At 42.9% G+C, this 23,094-nt stretch overlaps 2 protein-coding genes across 2 annotated transcripts in view; one reads left to right on the top strand and one right to left on the bottom strand.

Annotated features, from left to right (window-relative positions):
• The window catches only part of LOC145983834 (EH domain-containing protein 3-like), a 30,198-nt gene extending 15,385 nt beyond the window's left edge, over positions 1–14,813 (bottom strand). Inside the window, 3 exon segments of the mRNA XM_083116879.1 lie at positions 13,107–13,782; positions 13,996–14,259; positions 14,487–14,813. Coding sequence (XP_082973005.1) covers positions 13,107–13,782; positions 13,996–14,259; positions 14,487–14,813 — 1,267 coding nt within the window.
• BORCS6 (BLOC-1 related complex subunit 6) overlaps positions 1–23,094 on the top strand; it is a 179,345-nt gene that overhangs the window by 114,370 nt on the left and 41,881 nt on the right. The gene's annotated exons all lie outside the window — the stretch shown is intronic.

Genomic DNA, 23,094 nt, shown 5'->3' with positions numbered 1-23,094 from the left:
ATCCTGTCGTCTTACATGAAAGAATCTAAATGTTAAATTATAGGAAACATAATTTTGTCTGCAGTATTATGCGATAAAACATGTTTCCTAACATTGAAAAAGAACAAAAGTTAAGAGTTTTTGAAGATAAAATTCTTATAAAAATATTTGGACCTAAACTAGATGAAGAAACAAGTAAGTGGGAAAGATAAGATAATACTGAATCTGATAATCTATGTCCATCTCCAAATTCTCCTAATATTATTAGAATAATTAAATCAGGTGGGCAGGCCATTGAAGAGGAAAGAAATGTTTACGATATCTGTTGAGAAACATTTAGGTAAAAATACCTTTAGAAAGATCGAGAGGAAGGTGGAAAGACGACGTTGAGATTGAGCCGAAGGAAACTGAGCAAGGATGGTAAACATTGGATTGATTTTGCCCAGGATAGAAGCAGATGTAAACTGTATGTTGCTGTAGCATACATCCGTGTTTAGGAATCCATAGAGTTAGTTTAGTTTGGTTTCTCTGTAAATGATAGCAGTAAAACCGTGTGTGTTCCTGATAGGTTCATTCAGTAATTAAGAATGTTCAATTATAGTTAACTGGACTCTCATGTTTCACCATTTCTTCAAATCTAGTTAACATAATGCTTAATGTCACTCTGGATCTTTGACCAGCAAAGTCGTTTTCGAAATATCACATCCTTTAGTCATGCCATAATGTCCCTAATTGTAATAAATTGCTTACGTTTAGAATTCCTTATAGAGTATTGAAGTGAATCTCGGTGTGGTTTGTTTACTGTTGTCTGGATATCTGTGATAGAAAATGGCTTATGGTACCTCGGAACAATCACAGAATCTAAACTAGAGAGAACGAGCAGCTTGCGAAGATTCAGTTGAGTGCTCTATACTCTGTCCCAAGAGTCTGTGGAGCAAGCGAACGAAAACAAGTCCCTGCGTATGTAGTGACTCGAGATCGCTGGACCAATTAACGCGTGAGAGGGAAAGGAATTGTATGGAGATGGTAACATGATTGCAGCTACTATCCGTTTGATACAGGGGTCACTGCTTTGCTCCGCCCACTCGCTTTCTTTCCCTCTCCAGTCACTACTTGCGCAGAGACTTGCTTTTGTTCGCTCGCTCCAGAGATTTCTGGGACAGAGTATAGTATTCTAAATAGATGCAATTTTTTCAGAATTTGGAATTTCCGAAAGGAGAGGAATTTTATAAAACGACTTGGCTAGCTCAGGCCAAGGGTTTACGACGGTCGTGAGCCTTTCAAAGCCGTGTTCTTCTCGAAGGCCGAGAGTTTGATAAATAGGTCCAATTTTCCCATGCTAGAAATCTTCGGTCTTTGTTACGGAGCACGCTATTCATTATAGAAGTGGTGAAGCACCAAATTTCATGTGAAACTACATTGTCAATGACGCATTTTTAGCAACTTTAAAAGTTCCAAAATGTATTTAATCTTAATCTGCAGTGCGGTAACATTCTATTACTGCCGCCTACTCCGCAGTCTCGGCACGTGTTTCCTTGGCAGAACAGATTGCTTGATGATTTCTCATCACGACTGTACGGCCCTGTAAAGGCTCGCTAAATATTCGATAAAACTTAAAAAGCAGGTCAAATCGCTTCCACAACAACGGGCGAAACGAGACAGAGAAACAAATTACTTTGCGGAATAACTGAACGACAAAGAGTTTTAATTTATGACTACACAGAAGTTTCTAAACAACTCTTCCTTTCAGATACAGTTTTCTCCGTTCTTATTTCGTAATAGTGAACCTACGTACTTGAAAATTTGTAGAACAATGCTGGCGTTAGTATGAACTGGAGGTACGAAATCTGTTTTACAAATTCAATACTGCAAGAGCCTTTTTTTAAAATATGATATAGCAAATAGTAACTTTTAGGTTATCACTCAATAGCAGTCTTATTTTTCTCTGCAGTTCACTCTGGAACTGTAACGGGCTAACCAGGGTCTGGCAATTGGAACCATAGCCGGTACAGTCACGGACACTTCTTGGTCGTAATAATCCCATTGACTCTCAATGGGATCGTTACAACTCAGAACTGCCCGTGACTATACAGGCGTTACGGTTTCTTACTCTCCTGTAGATCTGTAGCAATCCCAAGAATATACCGGTATCTTGTCAAGGTCATCACGGTTAAATATTTATTCATTTATTTATTTTATTTTGCTTCCTTTTCTGCCATTTGTGTCTAATTGCGAAGATGAAGATGAATGGTGATAAGGGATCGGGACACTGAGGGACGAGGTCCTCCAGCCTCCTCTCGCCACTCACACTAGGCAACCCTCTCTCTTGGTATACTTTTGCGTAGATTGCTTATCATAGCTGTTATTTCGCCAAGAGCGGTAGTGTCCCGTTTAGGATTGGAATATGGAAGAGGATTCGAATATTTGTAGGGAGAAGTTTCAGACCTTGGTGCCTATTAATAAAACCAAGGTGTGTATATATATATGTTTGTATTTTCTAAGATTATTGTACTTGAGAAATAAATATAAGAAAAGAAAAGTATATACAGAATATGAATATAAAATATAACAAACAAAATCATATATATGTTTGACCAGTGTTTCCAAAATATCTAAATTGACTTGTATATGTTAAGGATTTGTTTGGTGCTGATATTCAGCTTGAAAATCTTACGGAAATTTATAATGATAAATATAATAAAATACTAACTTGGAATATATGATATTATCTAGTAAATTTATTGAGTAATATAGGTCCTTAGACCTTAAGCCCCCCAAAGGAACAGGAGTTGCAAGTATCTGGTCTTCCAGAAGTAGGACGTTCCAAAGACTTCTTCTTATTTTGCTTTCAAGGAATTTAGACTATCTTCTTCATTAAGAATAAATAATGAATAAATGAAATAGAAATTCTATATATATTGAATAATTAAAACATACCAAATTATAAGTCCTTAGGCCTAGAGCCTCATAAAAGAATCAAATGAAATGGACTTCCAGAAGAGATGGAAGTTCCAAGGGCTTCTTCTTCATTCCATAAGGTTGTGGTCATCTTCTTCATTCTTCTTAATGATTCTCATCATATCAAAGTTCATACTATACCAGTTCCCAAATTTCCATTATTTACTTCGCGTCCATACATAGTCAAATCTTGATAGAACCACACTTAATTCCACACTATCAATCCGTTTCACAGGAACGTCAATGTCCTCACAATCGCTAATTAGTTTCCACCAATTACCCATACGACTTTGCAAGTCACTAGTTCTTCGAACTTGCACTGCCTCTTAAGGATTGTATATAGAACTTCCTTCGATTCAAGGCGGTTGGACCCTCCTCATAATATCTTGGTTCATTTTGAGTCTGTCCATTTTCTTCGGTCTTCTGTTTTGACGATGGGATCTTCTTTTGTCTGATTCGGCTACTTATTTTTATTCCTACTTGTCGGATGGTACTTAATGTTGAAGTCTCATTTCCAGAACTAACTCGAGATGCTGATTTGTAGTCCATTTCTTCTAATGACGAAATTAGTCCAGCCAGTCTGTTAATCCTGCCGAAGGTCTTGATGCTATGGATTTCCTGTGCCAGTGTGACCTCATCTAGACCCTGCCTTAATCGTGGTATCAGAATCAGAATACTTTTTACAGCTGACTATTGCATGTTCCGGTGTTCTTTAGACCCTACATGTTAAGCACTGATCATCATTGCTAAGATTAAATCTTCGAAGATAAGTCCTATATGGGCCATGACCCGTCATGAAATGGACCATACTTCTACTTGGTTTGAAGAAGGAAGGTTTCATTTGATAAAATTAGATGGGTGAAGGGAGAGTCAATACAAATGGACGACACAGTACGAGCCCCACAGAGAATTATTCTGGTCGTGAGTCCAAACGCCAGAGCCTTGCTAGTCCGCAAGCTGCAGTTCAGGGTATATCACGTGGAAGGGAGATTGTTTTCTGCGAAGGTCACCCCATACACCCCTGACAAATATCCTGATACAGATTACATACCTTGTGCTCCTCAAACCAACAACTACCCTGTGGCATAAATTCGTTCATGATTCCATACTTGGTCCCGGGAATCTCTGGAGCGAGCGAACGACAAGTCTGTACGCAAGTGGAGACTAGAGAGGACTCGATCAATGAACGCGTGAGAGGGGAAGTGAGTGCAGCTACCAGCCGTTTGCAGTAGTGCGCACTGCTTTGCTTCTCCGACTCGCTTCTTCCCTTCTCTTCCGGTATGCTCCGCAGATTCCAGACACAGAATAATTCCATTGTGCTGATTCCTTATGTATGTCCAACTTACGCACAGTTAAACCAGAGGTTAAACTAAGCGGTCAGAAGTACAGTCTTCAAGTGGAAACTGAACCGCCGTAATGCTCCTTTCACCGGGAAACAAACCCGAAAATTCTCTTCACTGCTGTACATATGACTATATCGTCACGATTTATAATATATACACTTCCAGAAATACGTGGGGCTAAAATTATATGGACTTTTAACGTCTTCTCATAAATTTCACTGGAAAGCTGCATGCGACTAAACACGCTATCCGCACCACAGTAGAATCCACATAAAATTGATTTTTCCTTTAGGTATTTCTTACTACAGAGGAAACGTCTGAAGTCTGAAGAGTTCTGCAATGGTATCATGACATGTTCCTCTATGTAACATTAGTATTATCTTATTAACAACATATATCAAAACACTGAATTCATTCTCGTAAGGAAAAAAATATGTTCAGATAAAAAATGAATTTCGTTTACAATCCTACTTTTTTCGCACTTAACAGTTGCCTGAAATTCGCTTTCAGTTGCATTTTTTTTTACATATTTCAGTTATGTTTGCGTCGCCCTTCCATTTCTTAAGTTACATGTATAATTCAAATGAATGAGAGCAACTTCGATTGGTTGATTTGGTTAACTTTCTTTAGCTTTTCTGCCACTTTTGGCTAATCGCAAAGATGAGTATGAGTGATGATATGATGAAATTGATGAAGGGATACTCACAAAGAACACCTATGCCTAGGCCGGGATTCGAACCCGGGACCCCTGGCGTCGTAGCGCGCTGTGCTAACCACTCCGCCACGGAGGTCGGTGAGAGCAACGTGGGGTAACATAGAGACCAAGATTGATTTTGATTGATTGATTTAGTTTATTTTTACTTCGCGTTTTGTGCCTCTTGGCTAATTTGCGAAGATGGGGATGAGTGATGAAATGATGAAATTGATGAATGGACATTCACAAACAACCAAGCCCGACCGGGATTCGAACCCGGGACCCTTGGCGTCGCATAGAGACCAAGAGAATGAAGCTAACCCTTAGACCACCAACTGCAATTCATTAATGCGGGCTGTTTATCCAGATTCGATAAGAACAATGCAAATAACTTAGTTATTAAAACTCGCAAGTTCTTTCTTTTGGATGTAAAGCTCTTCAGTACTGGACTTGAAAGTGGCACACGATAAATGATGCAGATAAAAAACAGCTACATCAACATAAAAACTTCTCTTATTTGGCTGACCTACGAATGTAATACGATCTTTGTAACAGAATTATTAAGGTTGAGAAACGAGTTATGTTTTATGTGCGGTTCAGTGATTGCGTTAAAGTTTTTCTATATTTGTATTTAGTGTTTTTTTTATGGGAAGAAAGGTTCCTGTACTCTTCAAGTTGGTTTGTTATTGTGATCTTCATAAAAACTACTCAAAATATTGTGGTATGTTCATAAACGATCGTCCATCCAAATAGTTAGACACGCGCGCGTTTCTTTCGTTTAAATAATATACTAGCTATAGTAGTTTTATTCTAACCTATAAAAGGGTGCCGATACTGAATGTATTTTCATCTTGTCAAATGGTGCCGAGTTTCAAGTGGAAACGTCGGAAAGTTATGTGAGGTACGGCCCTATTTATTCGTCAGTTACACTTCCATTTCATATCTGGCCTCCCCGATGGCGCAGTGGTAGCGTCGTCGCCTTGTAATCAAAGGGTCCCGGATTCGATACCCGCTGGAGGCACATAGTGGTTCGCATCTCACTTTAAACTGTAGGTCCAATCCCGATTACTTTGCATAAAGTGGAAATCAAATCAATCAGTTTCATATCTGAAGAGTTCCTCTTTTAAATACTATTGCGCAGGAAATGTATAACTTCGTTTTTCTGCCTATTTTGGCTAATCACGATTATGTGAAACTGATGAAGTGACACACCCAGGTGCTCGAACTCTGAACCTTCCGTAGCGAGACGAGTCGACAACTCAATGAGCTCGACGGTTGAAGAATTGATTGTGACGTGAGACAGCTCCACAAATGAACACGTGACAGGAGGGGGAAAGCGACTGCAGTTACCAGCCTTCGCAGCAGCGTGTACTGCTTCGCTCTGCCGACTCGATTTCCTCCCCTTCTCTAACTTTCTGCGCGGCCTTGATCCAGAGATACCTGAGACAAGGTATAAAGCAAGCTCTTTGCATGGTCCATGCCACCGCTGCAAATAGCGTTGGTGGGAGAAAACTGCTTGTTCCTACCTGCTTTCAGTGCCGCGCTTGGCAGAGACAGCTTTGTTACATGAAGGGAAATTTCCCTTGCTGCAGGGAAATCCAGCTCAAATTTTAGGTAAAAAGGACAATTTTATGAGAAATATAGAAATTGCCAGAATATTTAAAGTTGCCCGACTTCTGTTTTTCTTTCGCTTGCATGCCGGCACTCATTTTTTTTTTATCATATCTCATTAATCTAGATGTGGTGTGTAATAAATATATACAATAAATAAGAATTGTTATCGTGAACTAGGTCAGCTCCCTCCCCCCCTACGCGCTCATGGGTCGAGCTCCCACGAATCACCACGTGAGCAGAGGACTTGTTTCCGTTCGCTTACTCCACAGACTCATGGGACAGATTATACTTTGGTTACTATTCGGAAAGTTTGAACTAAATGGTGTACATAGAAATATAGCTGTTTGAATTTGATACCAAATAGTCAAAGCGAGTGGCGAGCCCAGAATCTTTAAAAGGGGGAGGTATAATTTTCTTTAGTAGTCAGACCTCATTTAGTCAATTTTTTTCTGCCCTTTTCGACCCTTATTTAGGGATACTGGGCCAAAGGGGGGTTATAACCTCCACCAACCCTCCCTTGGGCACGCCACTGGTCAAAGTGCTTAGTCGTTAGTGGTCGTAGTTTATTGGATGTTCGTCGACTCAGATTTGATTTAATTTGGATTTCTGTTATTTAGCATCGCTTTTCTGCAACTTTTTGCTAATCGCGACGATGAGGATGAGTGATGAAATTGATGCAGGGACATTCACAAAGAACACTAATGCCCAGGTCGGGATAGCGTGCTGTGATAACCACTTCAATACGGAGGTAGGCTTCCGGACTCAAAGTCGTCGCCAGAGAATTTTATGTGGTTTCAGTTTGAGTGTTGCAACCTACAGTTTAAAGTGGGATCCGAACGAACCACTATGCATCTCCACCGGGTATCGAACCCGGGACCTCTTTGATTACAAGGCGATGACGTTACCACTACGTCGTCGGGGAGTAGAGAAGTTTATTTGGGTGCATGACGTACTTTGAGGTAGGCTCCGATTCTGTGGTAATGGCTGCACTTCCCTCTTTGTCTCCCTCTCTTTATATCCTTCTTTTATCCTATTTCTCTCTTTCTTTTCATTTTCCTAACTCTCTTGCTCTCCCTCCTTCCCTTTCTTTGTTTCTCTCTCGACCTTCTTTTCCTTCTTTCTTTCTTCCTCTCCCCTCCTCTCTTTTCCTATCTATCGATATTTTTCTTTTTCTGTCATTTTTTCTCTCTTTATTTCTGTCTCTCGATCCTTCCATGTTGTTATCTCTCTTTACACCTATGTGGACAGAGGAAGTAAGGAGGCTACAGTTAGTCCCTCCTGAAATTTCGAAAAAATCAACATTTTCAAATGAAAGCAGTAAAAATCTCGGGAAAAGCCACACAGGCACGACTACCATTTTTGCCTTTGAGCAACTTTCAAATCGAAGGTTAAAAATTGTAAATAAGACACATTTTATTGTCCAAATACAGCCCTCGCCGAAAAAAATTCCTGCGTATTCTAGTGCCTCTGTGTGATTGTGAAAATTTTTCATTTAGGCTCCTTGGTTGGTAGGAAGGTGGGATAAAACAATTTCGCGATGGGTCAGAGCCCACTCGCGCCCATCTTGTGGCCACACTAATGATGAAATTGATGAATGGACACTCTCAAACATCCACGCCCAGGTGGGGATTCGAACCCGGGACCCCTAGCGTTGTAGTGCGATATGCTAACCACTCCGCCACGGGGCCGGCGGGTGTTCATTGTGAATATCCCTTCATTAATTGCATCATCACTCGTCTCATCATCGCGATTAACCAAACATGGAATAAAAGCAACGCTAAAATAACCAAAACACAAATACAAATTTACCCCTTTAAAATCCAGCCCCTTAGGTTACAACCTACTCAGTCTGCTGGTTAATACATATCTTCATCACTCTCAAGATTAACTACTTCATTACAAAATTATTTCAGAAATTTAAAATCTAAGTGACGCCATCTCTTACTTTCAATCAATATATTATATCAACATCTGTAATGTCATATTGAATTTTAATAATCCTGCCTGGTGCTTTGAAAGGAAATAATTAAAATGGATCAATAAAGAATTCTAATGGGGATGGTTTTCGTTCGTTGACGTCAGTTATTTACATTCTCTAGAATAAATTATTATGTGCGAACGTGTCAATAATGTATGCATAAGCAAGGTAAATAAGTTGTGTGGTCGACTCACGAGCTGGTCACCGAAATTTCTTGGTTTGAGTCACAGCGTGTACCTTTGTGTTCATCAATTGCATTTTATCAAAATTCATCGTCATCGTCGTGACTGGCTCAGGATGGTGGGAAAGCGATGGAAAATAAGAATACAAACATATTAGAAAACAAGCCGGACTTAGTCAATAAGTGGTAGTCGGTCTCCGTGGGGGAGTGGCGAGGGCAGTGCGATACGACGCCAAGGGTCCCTCGTTAGAATCCCTGTTCGAACATAGATGTTTGTGTTCATCTGTCCTGAATGAAAAAGAAAATTGAGATTAATAAATATGAGTTTGATGTGTGGGGAAGGCTGTCGCTTAAGGGTTTTCTTTATAAAAAAAAAGTGCTTAGCACAGCGAGCTACGACGTTAGGGGTCCCGGGTTCGAATCCATGACTAGCCTTGTGAGTGTCCCTTCGTCAGTTTCATCCTATCTTCACTTATCAACTTTGCGATTAGGTAAATGTTGCAGAAAAGCGAAGTAAAATAAACAAAATCAATCAAATCAATATTCGAAAACAAACTGAAAATGGAAGTTATTTTGAACACGTAGGCATTCGCATAAATCGTAAGGAAAATGGGAAACGACGGAAAGATAAGAGATGCATTTGTTTCAAACTGCAATCACCACCCGATGTTTGCGATTTGCTATGCAAGACCTGGCTCTCGTAAAGCCCTGCACTGCCGCTAAAGGGTTGTTTCAGTCTTTGTACACGAAGGAGGGCCTTTATTGTTCTCCAGAGTTGAGAAGACTTCACAATTGGAAGTCGCGAGATTCCGAGAAGATTCCGAGAGGTAAGTTTCCAACACACGTAACACGTAATCTCCTATTTTTCCCTAAGGATTTCAGCTTCGCGCATTGTCGTCCTGCCCGAACTAAATTGCAAGCTTCTATGCAAACACTAATGTACCCGATTTCTAGTATTTTCTTTCAATTTAAATTTTTAATATTTAACCTAATTTCGTTACTGCACATTAGACCAAATGTGTTCATGGACGTCCGGAAGAGGGAACAAGGAAGGCCACGCCCCCCCCGCCCCCTTGGAAAATGAATGTGCACCTAAAAAGTATTTATTACACATAATTTCATTTCTAACTAACTAACTAACTCCCTAGCCTTCTTAAACCCGAAGGTTCATGGCTGCAGCAACACAGGCCTTCCATCTTTCCCTATCTTGAGCAAGTTCTATATACTCTTTTCCATCCCTACCGATTTCCCTTAGGTTCATCTCAACGTTGTCCCTCCATCTTCGTCTTGGCCTTCCTACAGGTCTCTTACAATCAGGTTTCCCAACAAGAATCCTGTAAACTCCTCTTTCCTCTCCCATTCGTGCCACATGGCCTGCCCACCTAAGTCTTCTTGATTTAATTATTCTAATAATATCTGGACATGAATACAAATTATGTAGTTCTAAATTATGTAACCTTCTCCACTCACCTGTCTCCTCATCCCTTTTAGGTCCAAATATTTTCCTAAGGATCTTATTTTCAAATACTCTCAATTTATGTTCCTCTTTCAATGTAAGGGACCAAGTTGCACATCCATATAATACTACAGGCAAAATTACTGTTTTGTATATTTTAACTTTTAGTTTCTTAGATATTAATTTCATTTCAGTCACAGCAATTTATGTTAATTATTACAAGGGTGTTGAAGGAACATGGTAATTTCAGACTGAAGCAGTGTCTCTTGAGGGGGCATTACTACTCGTATTATGGGGGAAAACATGCCTCCTTTGCACCCCTCCCCCTGGAAAAAAATTACCTTGATTGCCCTTCCGTGGAAAAATTCTGCGGACGTCCATGAATGTGTTCAGTGTTTTGTATATCAAACGAATAGAAAGGGAATATGACCCTGACCCAGGCAGTTGCCAGGAAAGTAAAATTAGAGCATGGCATAATCATTTGACCAATGACAAATCATGTAAGAATTCAAGTTACATTTGCCAAAACTTACTTTGCCCAGTAATTTAAGGTTATGCAGAAGTTCATAGATTCATAATCATTTATTTGCTCATCATCGGACCGAAGTACCATTATGTTGAACATATGTAACCTGCACAACAAGATGCAAAGATGAAATAAACTTTTTAAAATATTGGAATTACAGCATTTTATTAATACATTACAAACATAGTTTTCATTCTAATTAAATAAAAGTTCAATTTTTAAAAAAATGCCCCCAATAACATTGGAAGTAGTAGTGGCAAAAAGCCGATTCACAAACTGAAAATGGGGCTCAGTGGGACTCGCAGTTTTGCTAACTTGTAGCTTTCTACCATGTATATTTTACAGTGTAGCAACACATAGCCTTTTACCATGTATATTTAACAGTATTGCCAGCTTATTGTAGCCTTTTACGCTGTTTCGAACGTGAGGCACTCCTAGACCACCTGCCTGCCCACACCCTTCGCCTTTTTGGTGACCCTCGGCCCGAATTGCGTAAGCCTTGGCGCGAAGATCGGCAAACTCGAGAATCACATCACCGTCAGAGGCCTGCACAAGACCTGGAGCAGACCCGTTCGCGAGACATCGCTCCTAAAATACCATGCAACCTGCGCAACACCCTCGCTTGAGCAGCTTGTATGCCCACCTGCCCAGATCGTTCCTGGCAGGCATTGTAGACCCGCCGGGTACCCGCAGTCTTACGATACCTAGTAGGTCTCAGTTCGTTCTTTCCATCAACTGCAGACCCCTCCCTCTGCATGACGTAGTTGCTTCGAGTAGAAACTGCACCGGACCCACGCCGTTCTGCAGTGTTGCCAACTGCACTAGATTTTCACTACTTAAAAAAGGGAACTCAAAGCTTCGTAAGCCACATCACCAATGAAATGAGATTTACGACTGTTGCTACCCCCCAACACACACACACATTGAAATAGGTTTTCCGTGGCACAGGATCCATAAGTATATGTCGTAAACAACCAATATACGTATATATAGTGATATAGGGCAGGACTGAAACATGTCACGTTCGACGCTGAGGTCGCGAGTCGAACAACACACTGTTCTACTGCGAACACCAGTGCCGTAGCCAGCCAGGGGCATTGCCGTTACCCTCGTTTGGGGTGGGGAGGGGCAAGTACTTGGATAAACGTGCCAACAACAACAATCACAATAATAGTAATAAAGTAGCATGAAAGGCATTATTATCCTCATAAATCATGCAAAAAGGGGGTAGAAGTCGGTTCTCACGCATTTGTGTTGAAACAGAGGATTGGAAATATTTTTTTTCAACACGTCAATTTCACATTAGTTAATAATGGAAAACAAGCACACAAACTGTTTTTGAAAGAAAGAAAGTGCATGATAAATGCATTCCGAATGTACATACATATGGCATCTAAAATTTCCATTTACAATATTTTCTTTTCACATGGAGCGACGTATTACATAATCAATTCATCCAACTCGTAACAAACCAACATTAATAGCAAATAATATCACGGGCCGCCATAGCATTCTCTGTTTTAAAAATTTTCTCACTTAGATCGTTCGGCGCTCAGGACCGTCTCCCGCTTCCCCTTTGCTACGGCATTGAACTTGATGAGACTGTATAATATTTTATAATATATTTCTACTTTCATAAAATTTGAAATCAAGGGGTTGCAATTACCCCTCCATTCCCCCTCTGCAGGTGCCCTTGGCCGTCTGGAAGGAAAATGCAAGAAAAATATGAAATTTAATTCCATCTTGAGTACCCTTTAGCCCTGCTACTCTTTAATTCTGCTAGCCTGTTTTTTCTTGTGCTTTAATGTTTGACCCCCACCCTGACCCCTCCGCTAGACTGAATTTCCGTCCAAGGTTGTGAGCAATGCCCCCTGCAGCCCCCCTCTGGTTGCGCCACTGCGTGCCTGGTTAAGGCACCATGCAATGAAAAACAATTAGTTTTCAGTGAGGAGATTTTTGTTTGCTCGATCATTCATTTAGATAAATGAAGCTGTAATATTGCGTGCATTTCCTGGCAATAAGATAAAAACTGCTTACAATGAACTGAAATCACTAAGTATATACTATAAATTCTCCTTAAAGCAGAGAGCTCCTCCTAGGACTTCGTAGGATTTAGGAGCTACGTAAGTAGGCAACACTGGCTGCAGCCGTCCACGTGGTGATGAAACACCTGGAGCGACACGCTGCCGCAGGGCTGTTTCCTTCCAGCAGGTTTTGCAGGCGCCCGGGTCTTGTTAAATGCCCAGTTACCTTGTAAGCGCAGAGCGCCTTGAAGACCAAGAACCCGGGTAAAGACGCAAGTCGACTCGTTGCCGTGGGCAGGCGAGCAAGCGGGCAGTGGGTAGGTAAAAGGCAGACTATGCAGCCCTCTAATCACCGTTCTTCTCGTCCTTGAGTTTGCCGGGCACCTTTTTGTTCCGGGCCAGGATGCCGTACCTGTTAGGCTGGGGATAGCCCGACGTGTAGAAGAGCTCAGCCAAGGATGACACTGCGGCTATGTCCTCGTACACGTCGGTCGTCCGGACATGGTATACCAAACTGTCCGTGTCTGTGTATAGAAGAGAGATGTCACGGTCATAGTGTTTTCGCAGGGTGCCATAGTGCGTCTCAAACATGTGCAGTTTGCTCAGGTCCAGGACCGTGGCACCAACGTAGATTGGTTTGTTCAGGAGCACCACAGTCCTGTCTAGGTGGACCAGAGCCAACTGCTTGTTGTAGATGGTCCTAGACTTGAAAGCCGGGTTTCCCACCAGCTTGTGACAACGCTCGGCGTTGGCAACAAACCTCACGTCCACGCGATTTCGCACGTTATCCATTGTCTTACCGGACACTGCGTTGTTCATCAACTTGAATAAGTCCCGGTCAAGCTCAGAGGAAGCGGCGGTACGATGTACGGTGTTGGTTTTAATGTAGGGACGTAACCATGGAGAGTGCGAGAATGCAAGGACGAGGTGAATTGTTCTGACCATGACCCCTTGCTGCATCAACCACCGGGAGTTCTGGTAGTGGACAACATACCTCTTTTTGGACTCGACATCCGTGAGCAACTTGGGCTGATCCGAGCAGGGCGAACACTTGAATTCTGGAGCAGGTGGCAATTCGCAGAAAGCCTCCTGCAGCTCCTCGGAGAATTCGAGGTCCACCTCGGCGAAGAACCCGCGTTCCGAATCGTCGAAAGCTTCGACGTCGAAACCGGAAGGATCAGCCCATTCAAACCCTCCGGAGGGGAGTAGCTGCATCATAGAGTGCCCATAGAGGTTGTTTACGTCTGTGTGCATGATGTAGGTCGATGGCTGGGAGGGTTCGTAGCCAGTTTCCATGTGGTGGTTGTTGGCGCGCGCGTATCGTTGCGACACCTGGACCATGTCGCCACCGATGGCTCTCTCGATGAAGAGTACCATGTCTGCGTCGAAGAGGAGCTGGAGCTCAACCTTCGTCAACAGCAGCATGGCCGACCGTGCTAGTCCGGGGAGGCTGTAGAAGTACGCGGGGTCCAGGTGGTAGATGCTCATGGCGGTCGAGCGAAACACCTGGAACACGTCCGCGAGGAGCGTCAAGTAGAGCCTAAGATAGGCGTCGTGATAATCCCCGAGAGTTCGACAACCCAGCTCTCGCCACATGGGCTGGGCGTGCTGATACTCTTCGTCGGTAACACCCGAGCCTCTCAGCCGACTGTAGAATTTATCACGGGGAGGTAGCGACTCTTCCCCGAACTTGGTGCAGTCGGTGACGTATTCGTAGGGGTAGACCCCTTTACGTCTGATGAGCCCGACATCCAAGTTCGGGAAACTAGCGGTGGTGCTGGCCAGCCGTCGTCGATAAGCTTTCCAGCGAGAGCATCGAGGGTCGCCTGGAAGAATCGCAGCGAGTCTAGGAACCGAAGCTCGACTTTGGAGCGTGATCCCGGGATCGACACCCACTTGCTCAGGCTGATGTAACGCTCCTCGTTCTGCGCTAGGACGTTGATGTGTTTATCGTCGTAGCCATGATGCGAAACCAGGTGGTGAAAATCGTACCTCGAGCCATTATTAAAAACACCGGAACGAACAGTGGGTCCCGGGCCAATTTGTTGCACTCTTTGCATCACGGACCAATATAGCTGCCAGTGTAATGGTCATGGTGTCGCACTTTCCCGTTGGTGGTGGTGAAGGTCAACTCGCAAACTGGACAGGTGGTGGCTGCATCGTGTTTACGCTGCTCATCGCGCGATAGCGAGAGCATAGGCACAGGGGCCAACACCTTCCCTATCGCTCTATCTTCTTCCACCATCCTCTCCAGGAAGTGCTTAGTCACGTCGAGACCGTGATACACGTACTGCTTGAGGGCAACACGCTGGTCTCGCCACACCACAACATAAGCAAAACTCGAGACCTCGTGAAGCTGGTAGGGAGTGGTGGAGGATAGCTCGGGATCGAGATTGCAGGTGGAAAGGGGTTTGATTAAGGCCTCAAAGCCCGCTACGATGACTGCGGGGTGCTCTACCGTGGCACTGTGCATGCGAAACTGCTCTACCGCACCAGATTCGGGCAGGAGCATGCGCGCAGGTTTGTTGGTACCACAGTAGAGCATGTGACGTGCGAGCTTCTCGGCACCGATGTCGGGACCTCGACAGTGCTGGTAATCATCCTGCTAATCATGGTGTCCATGGCTGCTTCTCTGACCTAAAACCAACCAGGAGAGCGAGCGAATGAGAGTGTAGTGGTGGCATGAGTCGCTCTTGATCAACAACAAGTTGATCTCCCGCGCACCGTCGTCATCCACGTCGCTCACCCGGATGGGATACACCACATTTTTCTCGTCGGTGAGTCCATAAACATTGATGGCCAGTCGCTTGCCTGACGCATCTCGCGCGCGCACCTCAAACTTGGAGATGTCACCAATTGCCATGGGGTAGGGGATCCCGGCCACCGCATTTTCGAGTTCTGGTTCGAACTGCACGTAGTGGGCAACTCGGCGCGGCTGGTCTCTTCAGTGGACCGGGTGCAACGCCGCCAGCACCGACCGCAGGAAGCACTTGTTGTCTTCGTTCTGAATATTCAAAACCGCCTTCTTGGTCGCAACGTCTGGTGGTAGTGGGACGTAGTTGGACGCAGACAGGGGAACAAACTTGCTGAGCATGACCCGAAGTTCGTGTGGAGTACCACACAACGATCCCCCAGACCCCTTAGCCTGGTGCTCCTCCTGCTTTCGCACAAGCTCGTCGTAGACGCCCTCGAGGTTCACATCATTCGCCTTGGTAGAGTGGCAGAAGGTGTAAGGTTCACCTGACGGTCTCGCATAGTCACAGGACAGCACCGCGTAGAACTTGATGGAGTGCTGCAACAACTCCTGGTTCAGAATAGTCATCAACATTGCTCGCACATCCATTAAAAAGGTAGGCACGTCGCATGGCTTGTGCGATTTTATGGCAAAGTCCTGCAACATCTGCTCGAAAGCAGATCGCGTCGCTTTCACCGTCGGATTAACTCGCTTGGCAGATGGAGCGTCTGTGGAGGAAGTCGCCTTCCTCCTGGTTGAGGTGGACGGTTGTGCCATCGGTGCTCCAGAGACCTGGCATGGAAAACCGGTGCTTGCTGAGGCACAGTTCGGTCGCGGTCAACCGCTTGCCTGGCACGCAAGTTCGACAATGCCTCGCAAGATGTTTGCTTGAAACACTTTTTTCGCACACAGGGCAAGTCTTCATAGAACGCATGGTGGTGAGATTTATGTTATTTTATGTTATTTTATACGCAGCGTGCAGTGCAGAAAAAAATTGTACAAACTTACGTTTTGTAAAAAAGTCAAACGAGGAGCGTTGCGACGGAGCGTCCGTACTCTTCAACTGCTCTCACAAAACTGGCTGATCTGCACTGTGCACCGCCTTATAGAAACTTGTAAGACAATATCACATGGTTTTTTCTGACCAATCAGAAGACGCCACGTTGAGCACAAGTTACCTTGTAACGTACTGTTGTACAAATAGTTGTGAAGTGTTGTACAAATAGCTTACCCTGTAAATAGTCAAACGAAGAGCGTTGCGACAGGGCGTCCGTACTCTTCAACTGCTCTCACAGAACTGACTGATCGGCACTGTGCACTGTCTTATATAGACTAGTAGAAGCGTTGCTCAATATGGTGTGATCTTTTTTCAACCAATCAAAAGACACCACGTTAGATATGAGTCACCATGTTAAGTAATAACTTGTTGCAAAATGTTGTACAATAAATGTAACAAAAGTAAAGTGCTCTCCTGTGCTTAGCACCACGCCATGAAGGCGTATAGGGGGTGTGGGGGTAACGCCCCACACTTTCTTGATCCGGTCGTGAGTGGGAGTGATGTGATCAGCATCACGCCCCTGACCGCCTTTATCCCCCAGGTTTTCCCCAGGTACCCATGTCATTCGACGCTGGGTGGGTGCCGGAGCCGCTTCCAACGCTAGAAAAGTTCCTGGATTTGAACCGGCCGGGGATCGAACCCGGGACCTTTAGCATGGTACACAGACGAGTTACCGACTGGGCCACCGCACCACAAAATGTTGTGCAATAGCTTACCCTTATAAGTAAAACAAATACAAAAAGTGTTAGATATGAGTCACCACATTACGTAATAACTTGTTGCAAAATATTGTGCAATAGCTTACTCTTGTAAGTAATACAACAAAAAAAAAGGCGTTGCACAATATGGTATGATCTTTTTCAGCCAATCAAAAGACGCCACGTTAGATATAAGTTACCACGTTATGTAATAACGTATTGCAAAATATTGTGCAATAGCTTACCCCCTGTAAGTAATCCTACAAAGAGCGTTGCGACAGAATGTCCATACACTTCGATCACTCACATTCACGTTTCTTTTAAAAAAATTGTCAAAATTTCATGTTGGCCCACTCCTGACAAAAAATGTTTTAGGGTGGTAGCCAGCTTCATAGAGAACACAACAATACAAACCGCATGTTTCTACGTTGAACAGAACACGAGTTTTTCAAATTTAAAAATTGCCAAAATTTCAAGTTGGCCCACCCCTGACAAAACTGTTTTAGGGTGGTACCCACTTTATGTCGAACACAACAAAACAAACCGCATGTGTCTACGAGTATTTGGCTCTGTCCGAAAGGTACAAAGTACAGACTTGAAGTATTGTCTTGGCGGAAGTGACGTCACCTAGTACAGTTCGAAAGCGCCAAGAACAGAAGCACGCAAGTGCACATCTCACTGTGAAGATGGTTGGTGACTAGGTCACGTGGTTTCCGCACTCGTCGTTCATTTGTTTATAATCACGGAGGTAGAAAGCCAGCGACCAGGGACGTAGCTAGGTTGATCAGTTTGGGGGGGCCCAAACGTAAGATTTTTTCTATCAAACTATTATAAATTAACAAATTATTTATACACCATATACGTCTATGCTGTATACATACATTATATATGTATGTGTGTATATATAGTCTTGGAAAGAAAAGAATCAAGGGCCTCCTCGGTGGCGCATGTTAACATCGTCGCCTTGTAATCAAGGGGTTCCGGGTTCGATACCCGGTGGATGCTCATAGTGGTTCGGATCCCACTTTACACTGTAGAACCAGTCCCGATTAGCCCTACTGTGTATAAAGTGGACTTAAACACCAGTTCAATAAATCAATAGGAAAGGAACATCATTTTCTTCTGTAGCCCCCAACAGTCTACGGATATACTCTCACGAAATACCCAGCCATTATTCTGGAAACTAAATGCAGAAGAACTCATTAGCTTAATGTCTTAAAGACCAAGAACAATGTTATTAGTCTTTAGATTTGTAAATTTGCTGGAAAACATTGAGAAGTAGATAAAACCCTTTTCCGTGGTTTTAGATATAAAGTGCTGGAACCAGGTTTACAAGTATTGGCAACAGTGCAAATATGAAATGTGTGCGTAACGAGTTCAAGCTAGGTATCTCATGTATACAGTTCATACCGGAATCGAATCCGGTATCTCTTAGTTCAAGGGCTGGGCCGAGTCTTCTATGGAATCTGATTGTTCACTTGGGAAATGATGACGATAAGAAATTATATGCACACGTCTATGTTTTTAAAATTAATCTTATTTGTGTGTGGAAAACTGAATATATGGCACTGGATAAAACAAAGTTCCCACACGCTCAAATGATTACGCTCTCGTCTTTGGTTCGGCAGGTTCAACAACCTGCCAGGGTTCGATTCCCGATGAAGGAACATAGTTGTTCGGATCTCACTTTAAACTGTAGGTCCAGTCCCGATTAGCCTTACTGTGCATAAAGTGGACTTAAAACACCAGTTCAATTAATCAATCAATCGAAAGGTTCAAGGTTCGATCCCTGGTAGTCAGGCAGGTAGCCAGAATTTGATTTCGGAAGGGACTTATCCCTTATCGGCAGCCGCCATCTAAAGACAAAAAGGTTGGGGGAGGAGTAAATGCGCTCAAGATGAATTTCTTGGTATTTTGCAACTTACCATATACAAGATGTTTAATCCTGTTAATGAAGTAAATTTAATTACTACTACACATTATTAAAATCAGATATTTGTAGGATTTCAGGAAAGGACTGCAGCACCCAAGCCCCTTCCCTGGCTATGTGCCTGCTTGTATTAGTTCCAAATCTGTGCTGTTCCAACATCGTGAGGACAATTTGGGAAGTACTTGAAAGCGATATGGAAGCAAATTCTGCTCTCGAAACTATGGTACTCGATGTGATGACCACGCGCAACCGAATGAAAGAACTCTTCGCAGGCCTTGTCCCTCAATATTAATTTTACTGACTAATTGTAAGTTTTTCTCGGCCTCCTCGATGAAGCAGTGGTAGCGTCGTCGCCTTGCATTCAAGGGGTCCAGAGTTCGATACCCGGTGGAGGCACATAGTGGTTCGGATCCCCGATTAGCCTTACTGTGAATACAGTGGACTTAAAACACGAACTCGATAATTGGAAGGTTTTTAGAAGAACTAAACATGGCTTTTATGCATCGTACAAATTTTCTTCTTTTCACCCTTTTCACTTTTACAGTTTTTCTTCTTAAGAATTCCACTGAGTATAACACGGTACGAAACCAGAGGTCCAAGGTTCGGACTTTGGACAGGTATGGTTGTATCATGTCTGTCACATCGCCATTCCTTCGGCTCATCATTCATCATCATCGTCGCATTTAACCCAAGAGGTAGAAAAGCGGCGAAATATATAAATGAATGATTTGGTTTATTTTACTTTTTGGCTAATCGTGAAGATGAACATAACAATGATTGATGTGAAATTGATGAGAGGACCATCATAAAGAACACACACGCGCAGTTCGGGATTCGAACCTAGGACACCTGGCATCGTAGTACACCTTGTTAACCACTACATAACAAATAGAAACAGAAAATGCTTGATAAGTTATTTGCTTCTCCATAACTCATGATTATATTATAAGTATTATTCGCTGTTTGACTAGGATTTAATTATATTTGTATGTCTAGCCAACCTTGCAACCTAAGCAGCAGCAGCTTATGCATTTGCAGGTAGAGGCTAAATGAAGAAAAATTACAGAAAGTCAGAAATATGAGTATATATACAAATTTTGTAACATAATACTTATAGAGCATGCAGAGGGCTGTAAAAACAATTGCTACATACCTAGTTTCCTTCCTTAATTGAAACGTGGTTTATTCTTCATATACATGAGATCAACCACCCTGGGAGTCGAACCCAGGATCTTGTGTGGTAGTCAGAATCTCTTTTAGAATGCCAATATGTTGGATATTTGGTCGATCAGTCGATCCTGATCCATTGTTTCCAGAGGAAGACAATCTGGCAGCTTCTCATTCGACATTTTACTCGCGATGTAAGAAAACGAGATAACAAATACTTCGTGATGATATCTTTTCGAGTTTATAGAAGTTTACCACCGCTCGGACAACAAATCCTACTTCAAACTCTCTGATAGATATCAATTGTCCACCAAATCAACAGATGAACCGACCGCTTTGATGTTTCTCCGAATTTTCAGAAAGTGGCCTTTCCCTCCTTGCAGGGCAGGTCATTAGCAGGAGGGTTGAGCGCATGTGACAAGAACCGCTATGTCATTCATTCCCACGCCGAAAAAGGGACAAGCAATATAATTCTGTTCTTGGAATTTGAAACGCATGGGGATATCTTTTCTGAACCATAAAATAATTAGCGCAGAAAGTTCTAGCCACCCGTAGCTAAATCTTCCTGTTTGTGTCGTCCTTTCGGCGCACATGGAGCCAGTGCAGGGCCAGATGAAGATTTAGTGCGGGTTTTGGGGAGATCCTGGATCTGGTGTGCAGCAGGGAGGAAAAGTGCATTTTCAACAGGTCTCAGACTTCTCTGACCGGGGCGGACCACAAAACCATTAACTGCATCCCCTCTCAATACATATGTTCGTGTTCAAGAAGCAAGAAATAGGGAAATAAGAAAGAAATGCCTTGATTTGGTTCGTGCTACTGAAAATTGAAGAAGTGTTTCAAACTGCAAGCAAAATTTACTGAAGAATTATTTTGCAATATTTGTCATCAAAGTAAAATTTCCAGCAAATACAGAACAGTTTCCCGGGGCCACGTAGACGTTTGCCGGGGCCAGTACCCCCGCGTGCCCCCCTCTAACGACGTCCCTGCCAGCGACACAGGTAGATATACGTTATGGGCCAGCAAGTTGTTGGTTATAGTTCTTCTAATGTGTGGAAATGTATGTGTACGAACATTTGTAAATGATATGTGATTTCTATGGTGAAAAATAAGTGTTTAAAACGCGAGGAAAACAACGAGTAATCAGTTTTATCTACTGATCGTATTTTGCGCTGCAGTCGAAGTGCAATTCGAAAGACGTGTACTTCCAGTCCACGACTTGAAGACCGCACTCCAAGACCATACTCGGAGGATGCTCGCTTCAAGTACGGTCTTGCACCTTTCGGACACGGCCTTTGTTAGGAAGTTATAAGCTACCGAAGACAAACATTGAAAATTTCACAGGGTTTTGCGTCGTATACTAGAGTCCAGCGCAGATAATTCTGCCGTGCAATGCGCGACAGAACTAAAGAAGCAGTGTTGCTAATGGACCAGATAGAAAAATCGCTGCGGTGCGCCGATGCACAGCTGTTACGTACAACAATGAAATTAGAGAATTCAGGTCTATCTAACGTTGAGTTTTAAACGTCATGCATTATACCAGGACTAGGATTAATATGTACTAACAAGTGGCTTTGTATGTAGCTACTAAAAATTCGCAAAATATGAACTAACACATAAGTAAAATTACCAAAAATGCTGCAAAGAAGACTTCTTCATACGATTCCTTATTTGAGTGATTTCAAACAAAATAAAAAATATATATATATTATTTTTCATTGCATTAATGCACTGGTGGCGTTCTAACTTTTCACTCCCAAAACCCGTATACACTGGTATGGAACTGCAACGGCAGATAATAACATGCCAACGTGTTAAACCGCTACAATTGCACCATAACACTCCTCCTGAAGCAGTATTATTATTTCCTCTCTGAGATCGGCGACAGTCGGTTGCCTTTGTTGTACATTTACAAAGGATGCCGGCTTCCACAACAATAACAAGTACATATACTGCCACTAGACGATAAGCTGCGCGGCTTTTTCTTTTGTTATGAACCAGGGCCGGCGCTAGTCATTTTGCCTCCCTGGGAGGTGGCGGCAGATGCCGCTCTATTTCGACCCCCCCCCCCCCCCCGGTCATTACGCAGCAACGGAAAATTGAAAATCAATATATTCCTAACTAAAACATCAAAATATAAAATAAATAATGAGACTTCTTATGCTATTTCAATACTATTCAGCGCAAAAGAATATCTCGCTCGATCACAGTTTTCAATAGGCTTATTTTTTTCTTCTCTTCAAATTTTGCCGCTCTGGGCGATGGGACGGTTCGCCCTCCCCTTCCGCCGGCCCTGCTATGAACTTGGTCACCCATCAAAGCATGGCAATTTTAACACAGAAAACAATATGCATCGCAAAAATGCAGCAAAAATGACAGCCTCCTCTATGCAATTTCTACAAGAACACTTGCCGGAGCCAGAGTTGAAATGATGTTGGAGCCACATAATTTATTTATTTTGAATAATTCCAAAATTATGAAATATGAACAATTTGTTGCTGCTGTTCGCTGCTCTCTTGCCAAAATGCTTTATTGGGATGCTAACACCATGACTGGCTTCCTCCTTCACGAACTCGTGCACGTTGCTTAGAATTTCCCGAGCTTGGCTATGCAAGGTTTTTGATTTCAACTTCGACAGAACTGGAGGCATTATGGAATTTAACGTTCATTAGCAAACACACACTTTTACATACACACACGCAATACACGCACACAACGTCAAACCGGTCAAATACTTAGTATAAAATAAAAATATGGT

This window comes from Lepisma saccharinum, chromosome 2, assembly GCF_977018435.1.
Source record: "Lepisma saccharinum chromosome 2, izLepSacc3.1, whole genome shotgun sequence".
Classification (NCBI taxonomy): Eukaryota; Metazoa; Arthropoda; class Insecta; order Zygentoma; family Lepismatidae; genus Lepisma; species Lepisma saccharinum.
The sequence above is the reverse complement of the archived record's forward strand: the minus strand, read 5'-3'. Positions and strand labels throughout refer to the sequence as shown.